A 22,319-nucleotide genomic window follows, 5' to 3' on the forward strand; every position below is an offset into this window, starting at 1 on the left:
TGAAAATATCTTTAAAATTTATGCGGAAAAAAGTTCTGCCAATATTTTCCTCTAAGTATCTGATAGTTTCTGGTCTAACATCCAAGTCCTTGATCCACTTGGAATTTACTTTTGTATTTGGTGAAATACAGTGATTCAGTTTCATTCTTCTGCATGTTTCAACCCATTGTTTCCGACACCATTTGTTGAAGAGACTCTGCTTTCCCCATGTAATAGTCTGAGCCCCTTTGTCAAAGATTAGATGTCCATACGTGTGGGGCCTCATTTCTGGGCTCTCAATTCTATTCCACTGGTCAGTGTGTCTGTTCATGTTCCAGTACCAAGCAGTTTTGATGACAATGGCCCTATAATACAGTTTGAGATCTGGCAGTGTGATGCCTCCGGTTCTGTTCTTTTTTCTCAAGATTGTTTTGGCAATTCTAGGTATTTTCTGGTTCCAGATAAACATTTGTAACATTTTTTCTATTCTCCTAAAAAATGTGCTTGGGATCTTGATGGGGATAGCATTAAATTTGTAGATGGCTCTGGGTAATATATTCATTTTGATGATGTTAATTCTTCCAACCCATGAACATGGAATATCTTTCCACTTCTTTGTGTCTTTTTCAATTTCTTTGAGTAGTGACTCATAATTTTCAGTATACAAGTCTTTCACTTCTTTGGTTAGGTTTACTCCTAGATATTTTATTGTTTTTGTTGCTATAGAAAAAGGAACTGATTTCTGGATTTCAATTTCTTCTAACTTAGTGTTTGCATAGAGGAATGCCACTGACTTTTGAATGTTAATTTTATAGCCTGACACCTTACTGTATTGCCTGATGATTTCCAAAAGCTTCTTGCTGGATTCCTTAGGTTTTTCCATGTATACTATCATGTCATCTGCAAATAGGGAGAGTTTGACTTCTTCTCTTCCAATCTGTATGCCTTTAATTCCTTGCTCCTGCCTGATTGCTATGGCAAGAACTTCCAACACTATGTTGAATAGTAATGGTGATAGTGGGCAGCCCTGTCTAGTACCTGATCTGAGGGGAAATGCTTCCAGTTTTTCACCATTGAGTATGATGTTGGCTATAGGTTTGCTATATATAGACTCCACTATCTTCAGGAATTTTCCATCTATTCCTATTTTTTGTAGTGTTTTGATCATAAAGGGATGTTGTATTTTGTCAAAGGCTTTCTCTGCATCTATTGATATGACCATGTGGTTTTTGGTCTTGCTTTTGTTGATGTGGTGGATCACATTGATTGATTTACGTATATTAAACCAACCTTGCATGCCTGGGATAAACCCCACTTGGTCATGATGAACAATTTTTTTGATATACTGCTGTATCCGGTTGGCTAGAATTTTGTTCAATATTTTCGCATCTATGTTCATCAGAGATATTGGTCTGTAGTTTTCTTTTTTGGTTGTGTCCCTGTCTGCTTTTGGTATCAGGGTGATGTTGGCTTCATAGAAGCTGGCAGGGAGTATTCCAGTGTCTTCAATCTTCTGGAAGACTTTTAAAAGTAGAGGTATTAGTTCTTCTTTGAAAGTTTTGTAGAATTCATTTGTAAAACCATCTGGTCCAGGACTTTTATTTTTGGGAAGATTTTTGATAACTGTTTCAATTTCATTAGCTGTGATGGGCCTGTTCATGTTATCCACTTCCTCTTTACTTAGTTTTGGAAGTTGGTAGGTATCTAGGAAATCATTCATTTCTTCCAGGTTCTCTAGCTTGGTGGCATATAGTTGTTCATAGAAGCCTCACATGATATGTTGAATTTCTGCAGTGTCTGTTGTGATTTCTCCTCTTTCATTTACTATCCGATTTATTTGGGTCTTCTCCCTTTTTTGTTTTGTGAGTCTGGCTAAAGGTTTGTTGATTTTATTTACTCTTTCGAAGAAACAACATTTACTTTCATTGATCTTTTGTATGGTTTTCCTCTTCTCAATGTTATTTATTTCTGCCCTAACTTTAGTAATTTCTGTCCTTCTGGTTGCTTTAGGATTCCTTTGTTGTTCTTCTTCTAGGTCTTTAAGATGTGCAATCAGGCTGTTTATTTGTGCCTTTTCTTGTTTCCTAATGTGTGCTTGTATAGCTATGAACTTCCCTCTTAGGACTGCTTTAGCTGTGTCCCAAATATTTTGATAGCTTGTGTCTTCATTTTCATTGAACTCTCGAAACATTTTGATTTCTTCCTTGATTTCCTCTTTGACCCAGAAGTTGTTAAGAAGTGTACTGTTGAGCTTCCACATTTTGGCACTGTTACTAATCTTTTGTTGATTGTTAAGTGTTAGTTTAATTCCACTGTGGTCTGAGAAGATGCTGGGGATGATTTCAGTGCTCTTGAATAGGCTGATGCTGTCTTTGTGGCCTAACATATGGTCTATCCTTGAGAATGATCCATGTGGATTTGAGTAAAATGTGTATTCCAGTTTCTTGGGATGAATGACTCTGAAAATGTCCAATAGTTCTAGTTTATCTATCTCTTCATTTAGCTCCCTTATGTCCTTACTGATTTTCTTCCTGGATGATCTGTCAAGTTGAGAGAGTGGGGTGTTGAAGTCCCCTACTATGATTGTTTTACTGTTAATATATTGCTGTAGCTCTTTCAGTAGAAGTTTGATGTATTTAGATGGCTTCTCATTGGGTGCATAGATATTAATAATTGTTAAGTCCTCTTGATTGACTGATCCTCTGAGCATTAAGTAGTGTCCATTCCTATCTTTTTTAATCTTATCTATTTTAAAGTCTATCATGTCAGATATGAGAATAGCTGTTCCTGCCCTTTTTTGTGGGCCATTGGCTTGAATGATAGTTTTCCATCCTTTCACTTTAAGTCTGTGTTTGTCTTGTTGTGTTAGGTGAGTTTCCTGTAGACAACATATTGTTGGGTTGTATTTTCTGATCCATCTTCCTACTCTGTGTCTTTTAATAGGTGAATTCAGGCCATTGACATTTATTGATATCAAAGATTGAAGATATTTTAACGCCATTCTTGTAGAGTTTTAGAGTGTTTTGATATATGTCCTATTTGTGGTGGTCTGACTATTTATAGGAGACCTTTCAGAACTTCTTTCAGGGCAGGCTTGGTGATGGTTGCTTCCTTCAACTGTTGCTTGTCTGAGAAGGTTTTGATGCTTCCATCTAATCTGAATGACAATCTAGCAGGATATAATATTCTTGGCTGAAAGCCTTTCTCATTGAGCACTCGATAGATATCTTGCCATTCTCTTCTGGCCTGTAGTGTTTGTATGGAGAAGTCTGCTGCTAATCTTATGGGTTTTCCTTTGTAGGTGACTCTTTGTTTTTCTCTTGCAGCCTTGAGGATCCTTTCTTTATCCTTATTCCTTTCCAATCTAAGTATGATATGTCTTGGTGTCTTTAGGTCTGGGTTAATTCTGTTTGGGACCCTCTGGGCTTCTTGAATCTTTATGTCTTTGGTGTTGTCTAGACTAGAGAAATTTTCAGCTATTATGGCCTGGAGAATGCTTTCTTCCTCCCCTTCTCTTTCTTCCTCTGGTAAGCCAATAATGCGTATATTGTTTCTTTTGAAGTCATCCCATAGGACTCTGTTGTTGTTTTCAGCATCTCTTAATCTCTTTTTGAGATCTCTTACTTCTTTTTTAGTTGTCTCTAATTCATCCTCAATCTTGCTAATTCTGTCTTCAGCCTCATTGATTCTATTCTCTCTGCCCTCTACTGCTTTCTGGAGTTCATCTATTTTGTTGCCCTGCTCTAATACTGTTTTAGCTTGTTCAGCTAGTTGCCTTCTTAGCTCAGCGATTTCAGCTTTCAGCTCTCTAATAACCATGAGATTATTAGAATTTTCTTCCATATTCTCATTTGTTGTTCCTGCATTTCTGATTACAATTTTTTCAAATTCTTTACTCACTCCTGTTATTATTTCCTTGGCTAATGTTTGGATGTTGAACTCGTTGTTTTGTGCTTCACCCTCTGGAGGACTTTTAGCTGGACTCTTGTCCTGGTTCGAGTCTCCAATATTTTTTCTTGTTGTTTTAACCATTTTATATAAGTTGACAGTTTTTTCAATCCCTGAGTTGGAGTTCAGTGGTGTAAAAGCCTTTTTTTTTTCCCCTGTAGGCTATGGGAGCCTGAGGGCTTTTAAACTATCAATAGGCTTCTTAGCTTAATCACTGACTCCTGACCAAGAGATAAAGCAGGGTGTGGCAGAGATAATCCAGTGGTTATGCAAAGAGACTTTCACAGCCCCTCAGCTATGCCACCGAGGTATAGGTCTTCTCCTGAGTTTCCCGGTTAGATCTCTGTACCCTGGTGTCCCTCCCTGTTGCTGCTCCAGATTCTGAGGGTAGTAGCAATGGAGACTCAGAGTTGCACTTGGTGAGTCTCTGGGGAGTCCTTTCCTCCCTTCAGCTGTCCCCTTGTTGGTGGAGCAGACTGGAGGTGGTGTCTCCACTGACAAACTGTTGAACTGTTAGCAGTCACTTAATCTCTCCTTAGGCCCCTCTCTCCTCTCTGTCACCAGCCACGCGTGTTTGTACTCATGGGTGATTTACTGGGTTTCTGTGGTCATTCTAGTCCTGTCTTGTTTCGGTCCGGGTGGTCTCCTTTGGTATTCCTAGTTGATCCGGGAGAGGAGAGGAGAGGAGAGAAAGCGATCTGCTGCTCGTAGCTCCGCCTCCGGAAGTCGAATCCCCAGAATATTTTATTTTTTAATTTTATTTATCTTAATGATAAATACAAGAGAGAAAGATATATATTGAAAGAGAGAGAGAGAGAACAGAGCACTGCTCAACTCTGGCTTACAGTGCTGCCAGGGATTGAACCTGAGACCTTAGAGCCTCAGGCATGAGAGCTTTTTACATAGCCAGTATGCTGTCTCCCCAGCCTAATATACCCGTTTTATTTTTTTATTTATTCCCTTTTGTTGCCCTTGTTGTTTTATTGTTGTAGTTATTATTGTTGTTGTCATCGTTGTTGAATAGGACAGAGAGAGAAACGGAGAGAGGAGGGGAAGACAGAGAGGGGGAGAGAAAGATAGACACCTGCAGACCTGCTTCACCGCCTGTGAAGCGACTCCCCTGCAGGTGGGGAGCTGGGATTCGAACCGGGATCCTTATGCCGGTCCTTGTGCTTTGCGCCACCTGCGCTTAACCCACTGCGCTACAGCCTGACTCCCAATATACTCGTTTTTAAGATACAGTTACTCCTTGCTCCCACCATACTTCAATGCAGTATGAAGAGAAACTGGAATGATAGGGGGTGTAGGTGTCATTTGTGTGGGAAGGACCAGTCTGTCTGCCCTTTCTCTCCTTGACACTGTTTTCCCATGTGCCACCCACCTGCATAACTGAACATGGATGTGTAATGCTCCCTTTGCTTTTTAAAGCAGTTAGATGAAATAACTAAGGATAACTGTTATAATGTTTCTGAAATCTTTGGTTAAGACAGGAAGAACAAAAAGAACCCCTTCAAAAATTGTGACTGAGAGTTTCAACTTTTCCTACTTGTCCGTAGACAGATGCCATATTCAGAGGAAAATCATTTCTCATATCTGGGCCAGGGAAGTAGCATTAGCATAGCAGTTAATGCAACAGATGCTCATGCCTGACACACCAGAGGTCCCAGCTCTAGCCTTCCACACCACCATAACTCGTAGATGAGCCATGCTATGAAAAGAGTGGGAGGGGGAGAGGGAGAGGGAGGGAGAGGGGGAGGGGAGGGGGAGGAGGGGGGGAGAGAAAGAGAGAGAGATGTATTTCTCATATACTCATTAAAGAGTACAAGTAAAAGATAATAAAGACAGAAACTGGCTGGGGGTATGGATAGACCTGCCAATGCCCATGTCCAGCAGAGAAGCAGTTACAGAAGCCAGAACTCCCATTTTCTGTATCCCATAAAGAATTCTGGTCTCTACTTCCAGAGGAGGAGAAATGTTAGGGGAAGATGAATAGAAGGCTCTGAACCCCAATTCCATCAGGGCCCAGAGAGAGAAGAGGAAAAATTAGGAAGAACATCTGGAAGTAGCAATAGGTGTAAGTGTGACTTAGAAAGGAAGAAAAGGCAGAACCATGGGGGGGGGGGAAGGGCAAATATATATGAATACAGATAATTATAGAAATAACAGTCAACTCATATCTTCAATCTTGGGAGCACTACTGCAGTTTCCAATGCAGAGAATGGGGACACAGAACTCTGGGTGGTGGGAACAGTGTGGAATTATATCTCTTTTATCTCATAATTTTGTAAATTTTGTAAATCATATTAAATAACTAATAAAAATGGAAAATAATAATAAAGGATCTTAGATCTTAATAGAGAATTACTTTAATTGCCTGATAATTCAAGCCAGTTACTTTGTCTCATTATCTTCTGTATTCTCCTCTAATTTTTTAAGAATAGACTATCTTCCTTTCAATAAGCATTTATTGTTCATCTGCTATGTGCCAAGCAATGTTTGTCATATTTTTAAATAAACTGCAAACTGTCTTCATTCAGCAAATATCAAAGATGCATGATCTCTGGTATATCACCCAAGAGACCACAGATACAGGGTGTGAATATATTAATTTTCCAAACAAAAAAAAAATCTATAATGTGAAGACTATAAGTAAATGGCAGTTATATACTTAAATTTAGGCCACAAAATGCTTTTCAAAAATGACTTCAATTTACCTAGATATCAAAATTGATCCCTAGTTGTATGTTGTTGAAGGGAGCAAACTCTGACTCACAGATGCTCTGCTTTTCAAACTCATTCTAAAATTGTTTTCATTAGTAGCTTAATAGTATTTGACAAAAGCATAAGAATCACCATGCCCTAGAGTTCTGGACCCTCCCACCCATATCTCTCTCTCTCTCTCTCTCTCCTTTCTATCTCTCTCTCTCCCTCTCTCTCTCTCTCTCTCCCCCTCTCTCTCTCCTCTCTCCTCTCTCTCCTCTCTCTCCTCTCTCCTCTCTCTCTCTCTCCTCTCTCTCTCTCTCCTCTCTCCTCTCTCTCCTCTCTCTCTATCTCTCTCTGTCTCACACACACACACAGTCCACTCCTCATTACCTCCAAAATTCTCACAAAGTTCAAGAAACAGTTTAGTTACTGTTCTCCTTTCTTTTTGCAAGTTTATTTGCTTTTGTCAGTTACACTACTCCACATAGAAGTGAATTTATCCACTGGTTGCTCTTCACCTCTTATTTCATTCAGAATAATCACCTCCAGTTCAAACTTTGAGCCCACCAATCATACAAAGAGTCCTACCATGGAAAATGCAGGCTTGTCCCATCCCAAGATAAGCTTTTATGCATTTATTTTTGTTAGTGATTTAATAGTGGTTAACAAGATTGTAAGATAACCGAGGTGTAATTCTGTACAATTCCCACCACCAGAGGTCTGTATCCCATCCCCTCCATTGGAAACTTCTTTATTCTTTATATCTCTGGGAGTCTGGACCAAAAAAAATTTTTTTTTGCCTCCAGGGTTATTGCTGGGGCTCAGTGCCTGCACTATGAATCCTCTGCTCCTGGAGGCTATTTTTTCCCTTTTGTTGCCTTTGTTGTTTATTGTTGTTGTTGTCATTGTTCTTATGCTGTCATTGTTGTTGGATAGGACAGAGAGAAATCGAGAGAGGACGGAAAGACAGGGAGAGAAAGACACCTGTAGATCTGCTTCACCACTTGTGAAGTGACCCCCCTGCAGGTGGGGAGCTGGGGACTCGAACCGGAATCCTTACGCCAGTCTGTGCTCTTTGTGCCATGTGTGCTTAATCCCACTGCACTACCACCCAGCCCCCAGGCCAAAATTCTTTATAGGGTACAGAAGGTGGAAGGCCTGGCTTCTGTAATTGCTTCTCCACTGGACATGGATGTTAGGAGGTGGATCCATACCCCCAGCCTGTTTCTGTCTTTCCCTAGTGGGATAGGGCTCAGGAGAATTGAGACTTCAGGACACATTGGTGAGGTCATTGGAGATAAGCTTTTAAATGCACTGCCATGTATTCCATTAATGCCTTGCTTTGGTTTGGGAATGCTGGATGCCCTGCTAGACTGTCCTAAGTTAATCACATTCAGAAACTGGACATAAACTGCATTTCTTCTCTGATGCCATGTTTTTAGGTTGGACCACCCCGTCACCCCCCTCAAACAGGTGCTCATGAAGCCATCTGACTTGAGCATGTGTGCAGACTTCCCCCTGCCCCTGCTCCACCACCCATGCTTGTCAGGTTCTGAGTGCTCTGTGAGCATCTATTGAATGAATGACAAATGAATAGGGAGTCCCTGTTGACAGACACCATGTACACGCCCCATAAACAACATCCATTACAGGAATGGCAGTTTAAAACACTGCCATTCCGAGAATGGAGGAGCATGAATCTCTGCTCATTCATTATTATACAAGTGAAATAAGACATATGCTCAATCAAAAGAGAGTTCGATGAACAATTGGTTTACTTCTTGGATTCCACAAGACGCGTCATAATGGCCCCGAGCCAGTCTAAGTGGCATTCTCCCAAGTTGTTTGTATATGATTTTTATTTCTCATTGTCCTCACCTTCTCGGAAAAGAATGACTGATAGCCGTTCCTGGTGGTATCTTGGCTTTTAAGAGTGTTGTTTTATCTATTTTTTATAGCCAACCGTACGGTTGTTAAGTGTAATTTTTTTTTTTTTTTGCTTTATGTAACAAAGAAAGAAAGAAAGAAAGAAAGAAAGAAAGAAAGAAAGAAAGAAAGAAAGAAATCTGTGATGTGGGGTCCCATGAATTAACAAGAATACCTGGACAAAAGACAAAATATATCTTTAAAATGAGTGTTCACATTAAACACCTTGGGTAGGTCAGCCTTCTGGGGATTTTTCTCTAATGCAACAAAAGCGTATGGTTCCTGTTTTCAGAAATGGTTTCTTCAAGTCCTGAGATTGTCTAAAGTCATATTATATAAGCAAGGGCTTAGCCTGTACATTGGTATTTTACATCTCAGAGTCTGGCTAAATCCCTTTTTGATAAATCTGCTATTGAACAGATCTATATTGATTTCTTCTACACTTGTTTATGGTATTTATTTTGCTATATCTAGGATTAAAGTCCAAATTAACAAGTGTAATCAATTTCCCCAGTGATAAAAGAAAGTCCTTCAGTACCCTTAAAACCATTCAGCTAGGGATAAAAAATAAAAACCTAAGTGAAGATGTAATAAATGGATCGATTTCTTCAATCACCGGGTGTGAAAACATCAGCCCTGGGAAAGTGCACTCTTCTAAGAGATTCAGCGTCCCAAGTTCCTCTCGCAGTGCACCGAGTGATTTGCATTTTTAGAGAAATTTCATGTCTGCAGTGAGCCCCAGTGAAAACATGAATAAATTGCTTTCTTCCCCTCTTTTCCCCCGACTTTATGAAGCTGAATCCATTAGGGGCTGAGCCAAAGTGTAATGGAAGCTCACGGGATGGAGGCCAGGGTGGGTTCTCACTGGTCCATGCTCAGCCGCCCTGAACCAAGTGTCAGATTAGTGGCCTTCGTGGAGATCCCTGGGGGCCCGTGGCAATTTTTTTTTAATTGCTGCTTTAGAAATGATCTCTGGAAGAGAAGAAATTAGACTCATCGTGGTTAAGAATGAAGTAGGCTCTGCCTGGCAGTTTCCCATAGAGTCAAATCAGCCAGCCTGTCCTACGCAGCACATCACAGTTGCTGAAGAGGCCTTTGGATTTCCTCCCCTTCCTTCTCGCTGATTCTTCAGGTGAAAGGGAATTCAGAAGTAAGGAGCAGGGGCTTTGAATCTAGACTAAATCTGTCTCTGAATCTGCTGAGCCTCCTACCAGCTGCAGGACACAGAGCAAGTTAATCTCACCAATCTCTGGCTTTCTGAACTGCATGGCAGGGAGTAGAAAACCCAGAGAGATAATAAAACCACTTTGGTGAGGGAGGTTTGAAATGTCCTCATGATGTTCCTTAGTGCAAGGTGCATTTTCCACCCATGAGAGCAAACAGTTCATAGGCTTGGGCTGGGGCCTGGGAATCTGCCTATCTTGCATTCTCTAGATATTGGTAATGTTGCTGATTCAGAGGGGGCTGGGCAGTGGGGCACCTGGTTAAGCACACGTAGTACTAAGTGCAAGGATACACACAAGGATGCGGGTTTGAGCCCCCAGTCCCCACCTGCAGGGGGGACACTCACAAGCGGTAAAGCAGGTCTGCAAGTGTCTTATCTTTTTCTCTCCTTCTCTCTTTCCCCCTCCTCTCTCAATTTCCCTCTTTCCTATCAAATGAAAAGGGGAGGGGAGGGGGGAAGAAGGAGGAGGAGGAGAAGAAGAAGAAAAATGGCTACCAGGAGCAGTGGGTATATAGTGCTGCAACCGACACCAGTGATGACCCTGGATAGGGGAAAAAAAAAAAAAAAAGACACATGGGAGTCGGGCGGTAGCGCAGTGGGTTAAGCGCACATGGTGCAAAGTGCAAGGACCAGCTTAAGTTCCCAGTTCGAACCTCCCCACCTGCAGGGGAGTTGCTTCACAGGCAGTGAAGCAGGTCTGCAGGTGTCTATCTTTCTCTCCCCCTCTCTGTCTTCCCCTCCTCTCTCCATCTTTCCGGGATCCTTACACCAGTCCTTGCACTTTACGCCACCTGCACTTAACCTGCTGCGCTACCGCCTGACTCCCACTTAACTTTTGACAAAACCCATGTCTGCTCATCTTACTATGTTTGGCTTGAACAGTATGTATCTACTGTGTCGCTGAAATACCCACAGCATTGGGAACAACAGTTTTTGCTGAGACCATGCTCTCAGCATAGTGGTCTTTAACATTATCGGGGCCAGGTGGTGGTGCACCTGGTTAAGCACTCACATTATAGTGTACAAGGACCCAGGTTCAAGCCCCTGGTCCCCACTGCATGGGGGAAGAAGCTTCACAAATGATGAAGCAGGGCTGCAAGTGTCTCTCTATCTCCCCCCCTCAATTTCTCTCTGTTTCTATCCAATAATAAATAAATAAAATTTTTTATCTATTTTTTAATATTTTATTTTTATTTATTTATTCCCTTTTGTTGCCCTTGTTGTTTTATTGTGGTAGTTATTATTGTTGTTGTCGTCATTGTTGGATAGGACAGAGAGAAATGGAGAGAGGAGGGGAAGACAGAGAGGAGGAGAGAAAGATAGACACCTGCAGACCTGCTTCACCGCCTGTGAAGCGACTCCCCTGCAGGTGGGGAGCCGGGGTTCGAACCAGGATCTTTATGCCGGTCCTTGTGCATTGCACCACGTGCGCTTAACCCGCTGCGCTACAGCCCGACTCCCAATAAATAAAAATTTAAAAACCATTATCATCTCCCAGTAATGTATACAACAGTCATCTGTATATTTTCAAAACTCCTGTTACTTTTATAAAGACACCCAATCTATATAAATCAGCATTTTAATTATATAACAGACAGAGATAGATGATAGATAATGTAAATATAACCTCATATAATTTGGGTAAGGAAAATTATGAATATGATAGTAAAATTGAATTGAATAACACAGAACTGCTTTTAATTCATTAGCTTATCCATAAACTTCTAGACAAGGATGAAGATGAAAAAGGATGTGTTTTCAAATGAACATTTAAAAGAGAATAGATATTCCCACCTTCAGATATGAGCAATGTTGATTTCCAAAACTTGGGTTTTCATCTTTTTAATCAAAACATTCCAAATGAAAGGAACACTAAAAGAAAGAGGGGAAGGAGGAGGAAGAAGAGGAGAAGGGGGGAGAAAAGGAAGAAAGGACACATATTTTAAATTGATCACTGTCTTTCTGAAGATGACATTAGACCACTCAACATATAAATCAGCACTTCCTTTTTTTTAGTGTCTTTTTAATGCATTAGTGGGGAGTGAATACAGAGCCTTCCTCATGCATAGTAGTGCAAAGTGTCTTCCCAGGCCTGCTTGTTTCCTCTTTGATCTGGAGAAACAGAAGCAGAAGATATACCACAGCCACACCTGTGGTGTCAGGCTTTGAACTCAGGGCCTTGTACACAGTCAGGCCTGTGCTCTAATGAGTGAGCTATCGTCCAGTCCCAGGATGAAGACTTCAGTAGCACCCTTCTGCTTCTGCTCTCCTAGCCTCTGTGCCATTATTATCATACATTAAACCGTTGTAAACATTATATGTTTCATGCATACAAACAGTGGAAATCTGGGGCCCGGTGGTGATGCACCTGGGTAAGCACACACATACCAAGTGCTTAGGCCTTAATCAGCTCTTATAGCCCAACCACAGCTGGTGAACTGTCTGTCCAAACAGTCTATATTTTGCTTTCATTTTGGAAAGTTTATTTTTACATATGAAACTCTTAAGTTTGATAGACTTTTGTTTTGATTTTCTTGGAGCACTCTGAGTTTCTTTAAACTCTGAAACCTATAGGTCTGTAATGTTCATAGGTCTTAGAAAATATATTAAGCTGTCATTCCTTAAATTACTTCAATATTGCCCTTCTCCTTCCAGAACTCTATATTACGGGATGTCCAAAGTGCAGTGTAATGACTGTTTTCATGTCCTTGGTCAGAACTCTACTAGCTGCTTCAGTTCTAGGACAGTTTTGATTATTCATGATCACTTTTGCACATTTTATGGTTTGTTTGTTTGTCTGTCTGTTTTGCCTCTGGGGTTATCACTGGGACTCCATGCCTACACTACAAATCCACTGCTCCTGGAAGCCATTCTTTCCATCTTGTTGCCCTTGTTGTTGTTATTGTTATTCTTGTTATTGTTGCTGCTGCTGTTGGACAGGAAAGAGAGAAATGGAGAGAGGAGGGGAAGACAGAGGGGGAGAGAAAGACAGACACCTGCAGACCTGCTTCACCCCCTGCAGGTGGGGAGCCGGGAGCTTGAACCAGGATCTTGGCGCTGGTGCTTAACCTACTGCACTGCCGCCCAGCCCCTCATTTTACAATTTTTTATTAGATGCCAGACATTATGAATTTGACCCTTTTCTGAAGGTCGGTGATATTATACCCCCATAGATATTCTTGAGCTTTATTTGGAGATGACAGTCAAGTTACCCGATCCTCCTACTTGACTGCATCGCTGTCCACTTACCTCCTGGTGTGAGTTTATACAAAAGACATCAGCAGCAGGAGACCAGAAGTAGTCAAAGGGATGTGAAGAGGAGAGGTCAAGGGGCCAGGAAGTGACACACCCGGTTAAAGCTCTTACAAAACACAAGGACCTGAGCAAGGATCCGGCCCAAGCTCCCAGCTCTCCATATGCAGGGGGGACACTTCACAAGAGGTGAAGCAGGTCTGCAGGTGTCTGTCTTTCTCTCTCCCTCGCTATCTCCCCCCTCCTCTCTCAATTTCTCTCTGTCTTATCCAATAAAATGGGAAAAAAAAAAGTGGTTGCCAGGAACAGTGGATTTGTAGTGTAGGGCACCGAGCCCCAGCAATAACCCTGGAGGCAAAAATAAAAGGAAAGAGAAGTCAGGCATTATCCCTCTCCAGATTCTATAGGTGCTCACTTTTCTAGAATGTCACTTTTTTATTAATTTTTTTTCTTTTTTCTGTTTTACCAGAACACTGCTCAGTTCTGGCTTATGGTGGTGCAGGGGACTGAACCTGAGATGTTGGGTCCTCAGGCATGAGAGTCTGTTTGCATAACTATTATGCTATCTACCCTCTGCCCAGGTGCTCACTTTTCTAAAAAGTGATTCTCCTCAGGAATCATCACCACCATCCTCCTCACTCTGCCACTTGGCTCCAGGGAGGACACTCACAGAGCACCCCCCCCCCCCACTGCGAGTCTCTGAGGAGCTGAGCATCCCTTGGGAGTTCCTCAGCACCACTCGGTAGTCCCTTCAGCATGATGCAGTAAATACCCCAGTTGAATGTGCCATCTGTTTCCCCCAAACAGATCCACACTCCTTCTCAGTTATGTCAAATGGCCAGGCAGTACAAGATGTGCTAAGAAACTCACCTGCTGCAGATTGGGGAGCAAACTAACGCAACATTAGAGCCTGGCTGTGCTCTGGGATCACAGGCTCTGTCACTGGTTTTATACACCATCGGTGACAAGGAGACCCTTGTAGAAAGGACATATGAGCCTGTGCCCATTATAACTACTTCTGGGGACAGGGTTCAAAGATGAGCTATTCAACTGAGATAACTTCAAGACCATCTTTATTCCCCAAGGACAGCTTCTGTTATGTGGTTCTAACAGTGTTCTAGCAGGTCAATAATAAAGTCATTCCTGTTGGCATCCTTCCCAAAGACATGCTTTCAGTTCATTCCTTGAGCAATAGCTAATTCATAATAACCCAGAGTGAAGCATGTCTTATATTGGTAACAGAATTAAGTGTTTTTAATATGATACATGTAACTCATGTCTTTAAAAAAAAATTCAGCTGTGATGATTAAATGATTGAAGACAGCCATTGTCTTTTACACCTTAAAACACTTAAATCTTTGTAAGAAGTATTTTCTAATTGTCTAGTGTCTGTGACAGAAGTTCGGTCCTTGCATGTATTTCCTCCAAATAAAACTCTTAACATTATTACCTGACAACATTATAGTATTATAAGGCCACCGTATATATACAGTTTTATTGCTGTGCTGGGCTTATTTCTACAATGTTAATTTTCTGCGATTTGGATACTTCGGGAATGGAAGCAGGTTCTTTTTCTAGCAATCAGTTCCTGAGACTCTACTATCAGCAAAAAGCAATCTATCCATTCACAGAACACGTGCTGGAATGCTAACACAAAATGCAGCCTTCTCATTAAAAGGACTGTATACTAAGAACAGCCATTAAGATAGAGTGTTGATTCTTAGTGTTTTTCCTAAAACCTAATCTGAGTTTTTTTGTTTCGTTTTTGTTTGTTTTGTTTTGTTTTGTTTTAACAAAACCCTTTGAGTCATTTGGATAAAGTCGACAGAAAGCACAGTCTTTTAACATTAGGTGATCAACTTTTTGACAATAGCAGGACCAGCAGAGCTAATGGAGTAATAGCCTGCAGGGTCCAGCTAAATATGATCTACGAATGTAATCAACCTCGGTGATGACTATTCAGGAGTAATCCCTTTAGCTTTGAACTGCTACATATATTTCAACAAGGCAAAAACCATATGAAGAAATTCTCAGCAGACCACACGGATGCAATACAGCCTTCATATCCTGCTCCGTGCACTTTCTGCTTAGAGTGAGTTTTAAATTTAAGGTAATGACTACTGTATATTCATGTGAGCCTACAACAATACTTTTGATTTGTGGTAGAAAGGTTGAATCCATTACCAGGGGTCTAGTCTATAAACTCTGACACAACCTTTAAGCATGAATTATTATTTACCTTTTTCTTGAACAAGGTCAGTCTAAATGTTTTGCATGGCAAAATTTGAAAAAAAAAAATCATTTACCTTTTCAGTACCAAGACTATCAGGTAGTGTCTCCTCTCAAGTTGCACTCTTGGTAGATGACATTTTAAAAATCTCATCTGTATGTAATACTGTCTTACATGAAAATTATATGCCATTGTTTGCAAATAAAGGGATAGGGAAGTAGGGGCTCACTGATATCCTCTGGCATGGGTTGGTTTGTTCTGTTGCTATTGAGAGTATAGGCTAAGTGGTGAGAAGGGTGAGAGCCTCTTCTTTCCCATGTAAGGGAACCTACCATTTGAAAGTCTTTGCAATTAGCAACAAAGCAGTGCCTAGTCTTCTACTGCAGTGATAGACTGTGTAAGGAGATATCACTCAGCCTGGCATTGTATCTGGTCTCCATGGCTGGCGTGACCCTGGTCCTCCTCCTTACCCAAAATCCTACAGATCAGACGTCACAAATCGTACCCTTAGTTAGCCTGACCTCAGCTAACGTAGACTAAGAGTCGAGGTGAATGCTTTCACAAGAGTGGAGACAAGAGTCAGAAGCCCCCCCACACCTATGGACATCTAATGTTTGACAAAGGTGCCCAGACTATTAAATGGGGAAAGCAGAGTCTCTTCAACAAATGGTGTTGGAAAAAATGGGTTGAAACATGCAGAAGAATGAAACTGAACCACTATATTTCACCAAATACAAAAGTAAATTCCAAGTGGATCAAGGACTTGGATGTTAGACCAGAAACTATCAGATACTTAGAGGAAAATATTGGCAAAACTCTTTTCCGCATAAATTTTAAAGACATCTTCAATGGAACGAATCCAATTACAAAGAAGACTAAACCCCACCAATGTGTCCTGGAGCTCCGCTTCCCCAGAGACACACCCTACTAGGGAAAGAGAGAGGCAGACTGGGAGTATGGACCGACCAGTCAACGTCCATGTTCAGCGGGGAAGCAATTACAGAAGCCAGACCTTCCACCTTCTGCAACCCACAAAGACCCTGGGTCCATGCTCCCAGAGGGATGGAGAATGGGAAAGCTATCAAGGTAGGGGATGGGATATGGAGATTGGGTGGTGGGAATTGTGTGGAGTTGTACCCCTCCTACCCTATGGTTTTGTTAATTTATCCTTTCTTAAATAAATAAATAAATAAAATAAAAAGAAGACTAAGACAAGCATAAATCTATGGGACTATATAAATTTAAAAGCTTCTGCACAGCTAAAGAAACTACTACCCAAACCAAGAGACCCCTCACAGAATGGGAGAAGATCTTTACATGCCATACATCAGACAAGAGGCTAATAACCAGAATCTATAAAGAACTTGCAAATCTCAACAACAAGACAACAAATAACCCCATGGGGGGAGGACGTGGACAGAATATTCACCACAGAAGAGATCCAAAAAGCCAAGAAACACATGAAAAAATGCTCCAAGTCTCTGATTGTCAGAGGAATGCAAATAAAGACAACAATGAGATACCACTTCACTCCTGTGAGAATGTCATACATCAGAAAAAGGTAACAACAGCAAATGCTGCAGAGGTTGTGGGGTCAAAGGAACTTTCCTGCACTGCTGGTGGGAATGTCAATTGGTCCAACCTCTGTGGAGAACAGTCTGGAGAACTCTCAGAAGGCTAGAAATGGACCTACCCTATGATCCTTCAATTCCTCTCCTGGGGATGTATGCTAAGAAACACAACACACCCATCCAAAAAGATACATGTACATGTTCTTAGCAGCACAATTTGTAATAGCCAAAACCTGGAAGCAACCCAGGTGTCCAACAACAGATGAGTGGCTGAGCAAGTTGTGGTTTATAGACACAATAGAATACTACTCAGCTGTAAAAAATGGTGACTTCACCATTTTCAGCCGATCTTGGATGGACCTTGAAAAATTCATGTTAAGTGAAATAAGTCAGAAACAGAAGGATGAATATGGGATGATCTCACTCTCAGGCAGAAGTTGAAAAACAAGATCAGAAGAGAAAACACAAGTAGAACCTGAACTGGAATTGGTGTATTGCACTAAGGTAAAAGACACTGGGGTGGGTGGGTGGGAAGAATACAGGTCCAAGACTGTATTGTTATATGGAAAACTGGGAAATGTTGTGCATGTATAAACTATTGTATTTACTATTGAATGTAAAACGTTAATTCCCTAATAAAGAAATTTTTTTAAAAAGGAGTCATAAGCCAGTGTGTACTTACCTCGCTGAGAGCGAAAAGAAGCATTAGGATCCCTGGCTGATGAATTCAAATGTGGCCCTTTGTCATTAGTCACAACCAGGTGTCCTACCACACAGAGCAGGAGAATGACTGCCTTTCATGTAAGCCAGCAATTTAAACTCTCAGTTGTGGCCCACGTTAAGTAAAAGAAAAGCTTCAAGGAGAGTTATTCTTCTCACAGGATTTACTTGGGAAATACTTTACAGTTTAAAAAAATCTTCCATGCTCAACATCTGGGCAAAGAATGCTGAACAATTATTTGAGATCAAATAAGGCATAATCTCAAACTTGGAAAATCTAGGAAGGATTTCTCTTCCATAAGTGATAGTCTTGATTTTCTATTATTATTGTTATTATGAACCAAAGGGAATGGCAAGCTTTAGGCACTATGTAGTATAAAACAGGCATTTTTGTGTTAGGATGATTTGATATCTTGTGAAAACTATTGAACTCTGAAGCCCAAGGTAGTTATTCACCTTAACAAAATAATGAAAGAGCATTATTTAAGGTAAAGGCTAAACTCCTCTTACACAGTCCTGAAAGTACAGCAGTTTGAGAATATAGATGCCTTTTTCCTCCTCAGTCCCACAGACAGCCAGGGCTCATGACCTTCCGTCCTGTTGCCCCAGCATCCCTTATGGCAGGGCTTCTCAACCCTGTAGTATGGAATTTTGAGTTGAGTTAGTGTTTGCTGGATAGAAGACAAGAAGACAGTGGTCCTGTGACTGAGGTAATGACCATGTTCAGGATGAGAAAAGGGGAATGTTGAAGGAGGGCTGAATGCCTCTCTGTCCACTTTCACTAGTGACTTCAAGTAAATATTTGTATGGTTTTTTTTTAAAATTTATAAACTAAAATGTACCGATAAGACCATAGGATAAGAGGGGTACAGTTCCACAATTTCCACCACCAAAGTTCTGTATCCTACCCCCTTCCTTGTAAGCTTTCCTATTCTTTATCCTTCTGGGAGTATGGAACCAGGGTCATTATGGGGTGCAAAAGGTGGAAGGTCTGACTTCTGTCATTGCTTCTCTATTGAACATGAGTGTTGGCAGGTCAATCCATACTCCCAGCCTGTCCCTATCTTTCCCTAGTGGGGCAGGGCTCTGGAGAAGTTGGGGTCCAGGGTACATTGATGAGGTCCTCTGTCTGGGGAAGTCAGGTTGGCATCATGGTAGCATCTGCAACTTGGTGGCTGAATAAACTATAAGATATAAAGCAGAACAAATAGTTTAATAGCCAGGAATCTAAAGGCAAGAATATAGCAGGTGAGTTTTGGGATCTCCATTTTGAAAGAAGGTAGTAGGTTTATTTTAGGCATATTCCAAGGGGCCCATCCATGACTTTATTCATTTCTGTCCAAGCACAACAGCTAACATGCAGGTGGACCAAAGGTGCTGACCATGGAAATTGACAGTTAAGATAGCGTATGGGACACAGTCTGCAAGGACGAGCACATGGAATTGAGACCCAGTGTAGAGGAAGCATCTACAGAGACTGAGAGTGCTTCCATAAGAGAGCAGTCATGGAGGGACAGGATAAGATCTGCTGAGAGGGAGGCCTGTGAGAAGTAGGCTGGAACAGTTCATTGGTTGTAGACACTGATGATCTGAGTTGAAGAAGGGGAAGAAGACAGGTGAGTGTCCTGCATGAGGCCAGTTAGGGAGTGAAGGACACCTACACATGTCCACATGGATGGTAAGAAGGCTGAGGACAACGCAGTAGGGGTTTCTGGATTGGCAGTGTCCCCAGAGGACAGCCAGGCTTCTGTGAGGGCAAGTGGGTACAGGAACCTCAGAAGAGAGTGTAAGGATAAAATGAAAGTGGCAGTGGAGTTGTGCAGGGCTGGGGTCAAAAGAGGAGGCATCAAGCTCCCTATAACACTAAATGTAGGGAATGCAAGGGCGCCAGGAGATTGAACCCCCTCATCTCGAGGAGGAAAGGCGTCTTAGGAGAAGAATCTGAGTGGACTCTAGCCAGGAACAGAAAGACAGGTGTGAAAGTTAGTTGACAGATTAACATGTCTCTACAGTCTGAGGACTTAGAAACTTATTTTAGGCAGTGAGAGCGTTTTGCCAAAAATTGAGGAATTTTATAATTATATCAACTGTATTTACTGTAAACCACTAACCTCCCCCAATAAAGTAAAATAAAATTGCTTATTTTATCCCCCAAAAGAAGGCCCTTCCAGTTGCCATTTCATTTGTTAGAAGGATTCTGCGGGTTAGGAACTAAGAGCATGGATTGGCTAGGCATTAATTGAAGTCACTCATTGGGACTCAAAGCACAGATGATTCGATTGGAAAGGCCAGGAGAGCTTCACTCATGTTCTAGAGCACTAGGTCGACTGGAAGGCTGGCCTCAGCTGGGACTGGGGTTGCAGCATTTCCACACGGTGTCTCCTGGAGAGTGGCGCTTCTCAGATGCAGCTTCCTGAGAGAACAAGTGTAACCTGGAGGACCTCACCTCTGATGATGTCATGCAGTACTTCCTTCACTCTCCTGTGGATCGCCAGAGTGCTGCCATGATCCTAATTTTCAGAGAAGGGGGACTTGACTCCACCTCTTACAGGGTGATGGCAAGGCCATGCTGTTGAGAAGTGTGTGGAGTCGGAGAGACGTTCACTGCTGTGAGAATCAGTAGGTGCAGTCTCTCTGTCATAGGGAAGTTTAAGTCCCTCCATCCAAGATTTACTAGCAGTCGCAGCCCTAGCACAGGACAAGAATATGGGCCCAGTCTTGCTTCTTGGAGACCTACTGATACCCCACACACATACATCTTCCCCCACCCCTTTTCTTCTGAGTCGCCCCATGAGACTTGGCCAAATGCACTAGACTGTGAGGCCTTGCTCCAATCCAGTGGGGCCATGGTGCAGCTGCTATCCCAGGTCAGGAGTAAAGGCTGAGTGGACTTCCTGCCCAGTGTGCTCACCCACTGAGTCTGATGAGTCTCGAAAGTTTGGCGTTGTTGGTTTACCCTCATAGGCGTGCCCTTCCTCTGTTGGTGTTCACACATTTCTGATACTGCATTGGACCAGAACAGGCTGCCTCACTGCCCCAGTGATCCTCACACCTCACCTGGCAGGTGGTCAAGGTGGATGTCCCTGAAAAGGGATTCCCAGGCTCCAGCTCAAAGTACCTGTAAACTGTATGCTATAAGCCAATGCATTCATACATCTTCTTGTTCCCTCCCCCCTTTAGATGGATCTAGAAGATTCACGATGAGAAGTTTATCTCCAGCGCTAGAGAGTTTGGAAGATCTCGCTGGGTATGGTAAATCAAGTTCAGAGTTTCTGTGAAGAACCTAAAAGTACAATCTAATTCCCCAAACACAGAAAGAGCACTTTTATCTAGCACTTGATAAGCTAATTCTGAAACACTGTCATTATTATTATCATCATCATCATCATCATCATTATTATTTATTGGATAGAGACAGCTAGAAGTGGAGAAAGATGTGATAAGAGAGGGAAAGAGACAGAGAGACACCTGTAGTCCTGCTTCACCACTCGCAAAGCTTTCGCCCTGAAGATGGGGGCTGGGAGCTTGAACCTGGGTCCTTTCTTGTTGTAACATGTGCACTCAATCAGATGCACCACTACCTGGCCCTCTGAAACATTGTTTTAAAAAAATCAAAAATTGCACCAGCAAGATAGCTCACATGGGAAGGTGGCTGGTTTGCCATGGTGCCATCCAGGTTCACTGCCCTAGTCCCCATGGCACTGGGGGAAACTCTGGTGTTATGGTTGTTGGTCGGTATCTCTCTCTCTCCTCCCTCTCTCTCTCTCTCTCCCTCCCTCTCTCTTTCTCTCTCTCCTTTCCTATAAAAAAAAGTTGACACAGTACAGTGAATCCCTGGTAACAATCAAAAATAGATTTATATTTCAGTATCATACTGTTAAGTTGGGATTTTTTTTTATCTGTTAGACTCTAAAAAATTAAAGAAAGTAAAATTATGCCTTGCAAATGCAAGTATATTTTACTTTTGGCCTAATGTAATCATCTAACTTTATCATTTACTTTGTTACAGAAGTGTACACAAGCCAAAAATTGAAACTTAAACCGGCTTCTAGCTTGGCAACAAAGCAGGAAGAAATTTATCTTTATCGTGTCACCTTAGTCTTTGATATCTGTAATGGAAGTATGTTACAGATTGAGCTTAATAAAACTATGAGTGTTTTCATTGACTTCTTAACTTAATGTACTGTAACAAATGTAGTCTAAAATATTTAAATCCATAAAAGTAAAATACTCCCCAAGTACTTCAAATATCAGTAATTATCCATGAAATAAACCACGGAAATGTTTCTTTTCACGCTTTTCCACAAGAAATAGCTTCTTTTTAAAAAGATGTTATTTATTAATGAGAGAGAGAACCAGACCGTCACTCAGGCACATGACAGTGTTAGTGATTGAACTTGGGACCTCACTCCTAAGAGTCCGTGGCTTCATCCACTGAGCCGCCTCCCAGGTCTCCTCACTTCTGACACTGTCTGGAGTTTACACAGAGAGTTTAAGGGATCAGTTCTAGAAGGGCAAAGCCAGTGGCAAACCCAGATTACTGTCTACACTTCTACTGACTTAGCTGCCAATAATGCTGTGTCCACGACCCCTTTCTCCACATCAATAATTTGCTCATAGAACTCAAGGGGGAAAAATTGTCAGCATGTTTGCAAGGATGTAATAAAAGACAGAGATGAACAGCCAAATAGAAGAAATGAACAGGCAAGGTATGGAGGACAAGGTGGGAACCCTTTCCTAGGTCTGGGCCACAGAAATCCTATGC

General features: G+C 41.7%; 1 protein-coding gene across 1 annotated transcript in view; it reads left to right on the forward strand.

Annotated features, from left to right (window-relative positions):
- The window catches only part of TTC29 (tetratricopeptide repeat domain 29), a 194,558-nt gene extending 172,838 nt beyond the window's left edge, over positions 1 to 21,720 (forward strand). Inside the window, exons 12-13 of the mRNA XM_007528445.3 lie at positions 20,735 to 20,801; positions 21,564 to 21,720. Of these exons, the coding sequence (XP_007528507.2) occupies positions 20,735 to 20,801; positions 21,564 to 21,594 (98 nt within the window). The 3' untranslated portion in view covers positions 21,595 to 21,720. The remainder of the gene's footprint in view (positions 1 to 20,734; positions 20,802 to 21,563) is intronic.
- Positions 21,721 to 22,319: the final 599 nt, after the last annotated feature.

This window comes from Erinaceus europaeus, chromosome 19, assembly GCF_950295315.1.
Source record: "Erinaceus europaeus chromosome 19, mEriEur2.1, whole genome shotgun sequence".
NCBI classification, from domain to species: domain Eukaryota; kingdom Metazoa; phylum Chordata; class Mammalia; order Eulipotyphla; family Erinaceidae; genus Erinaceus; species Erinaceus europaeus.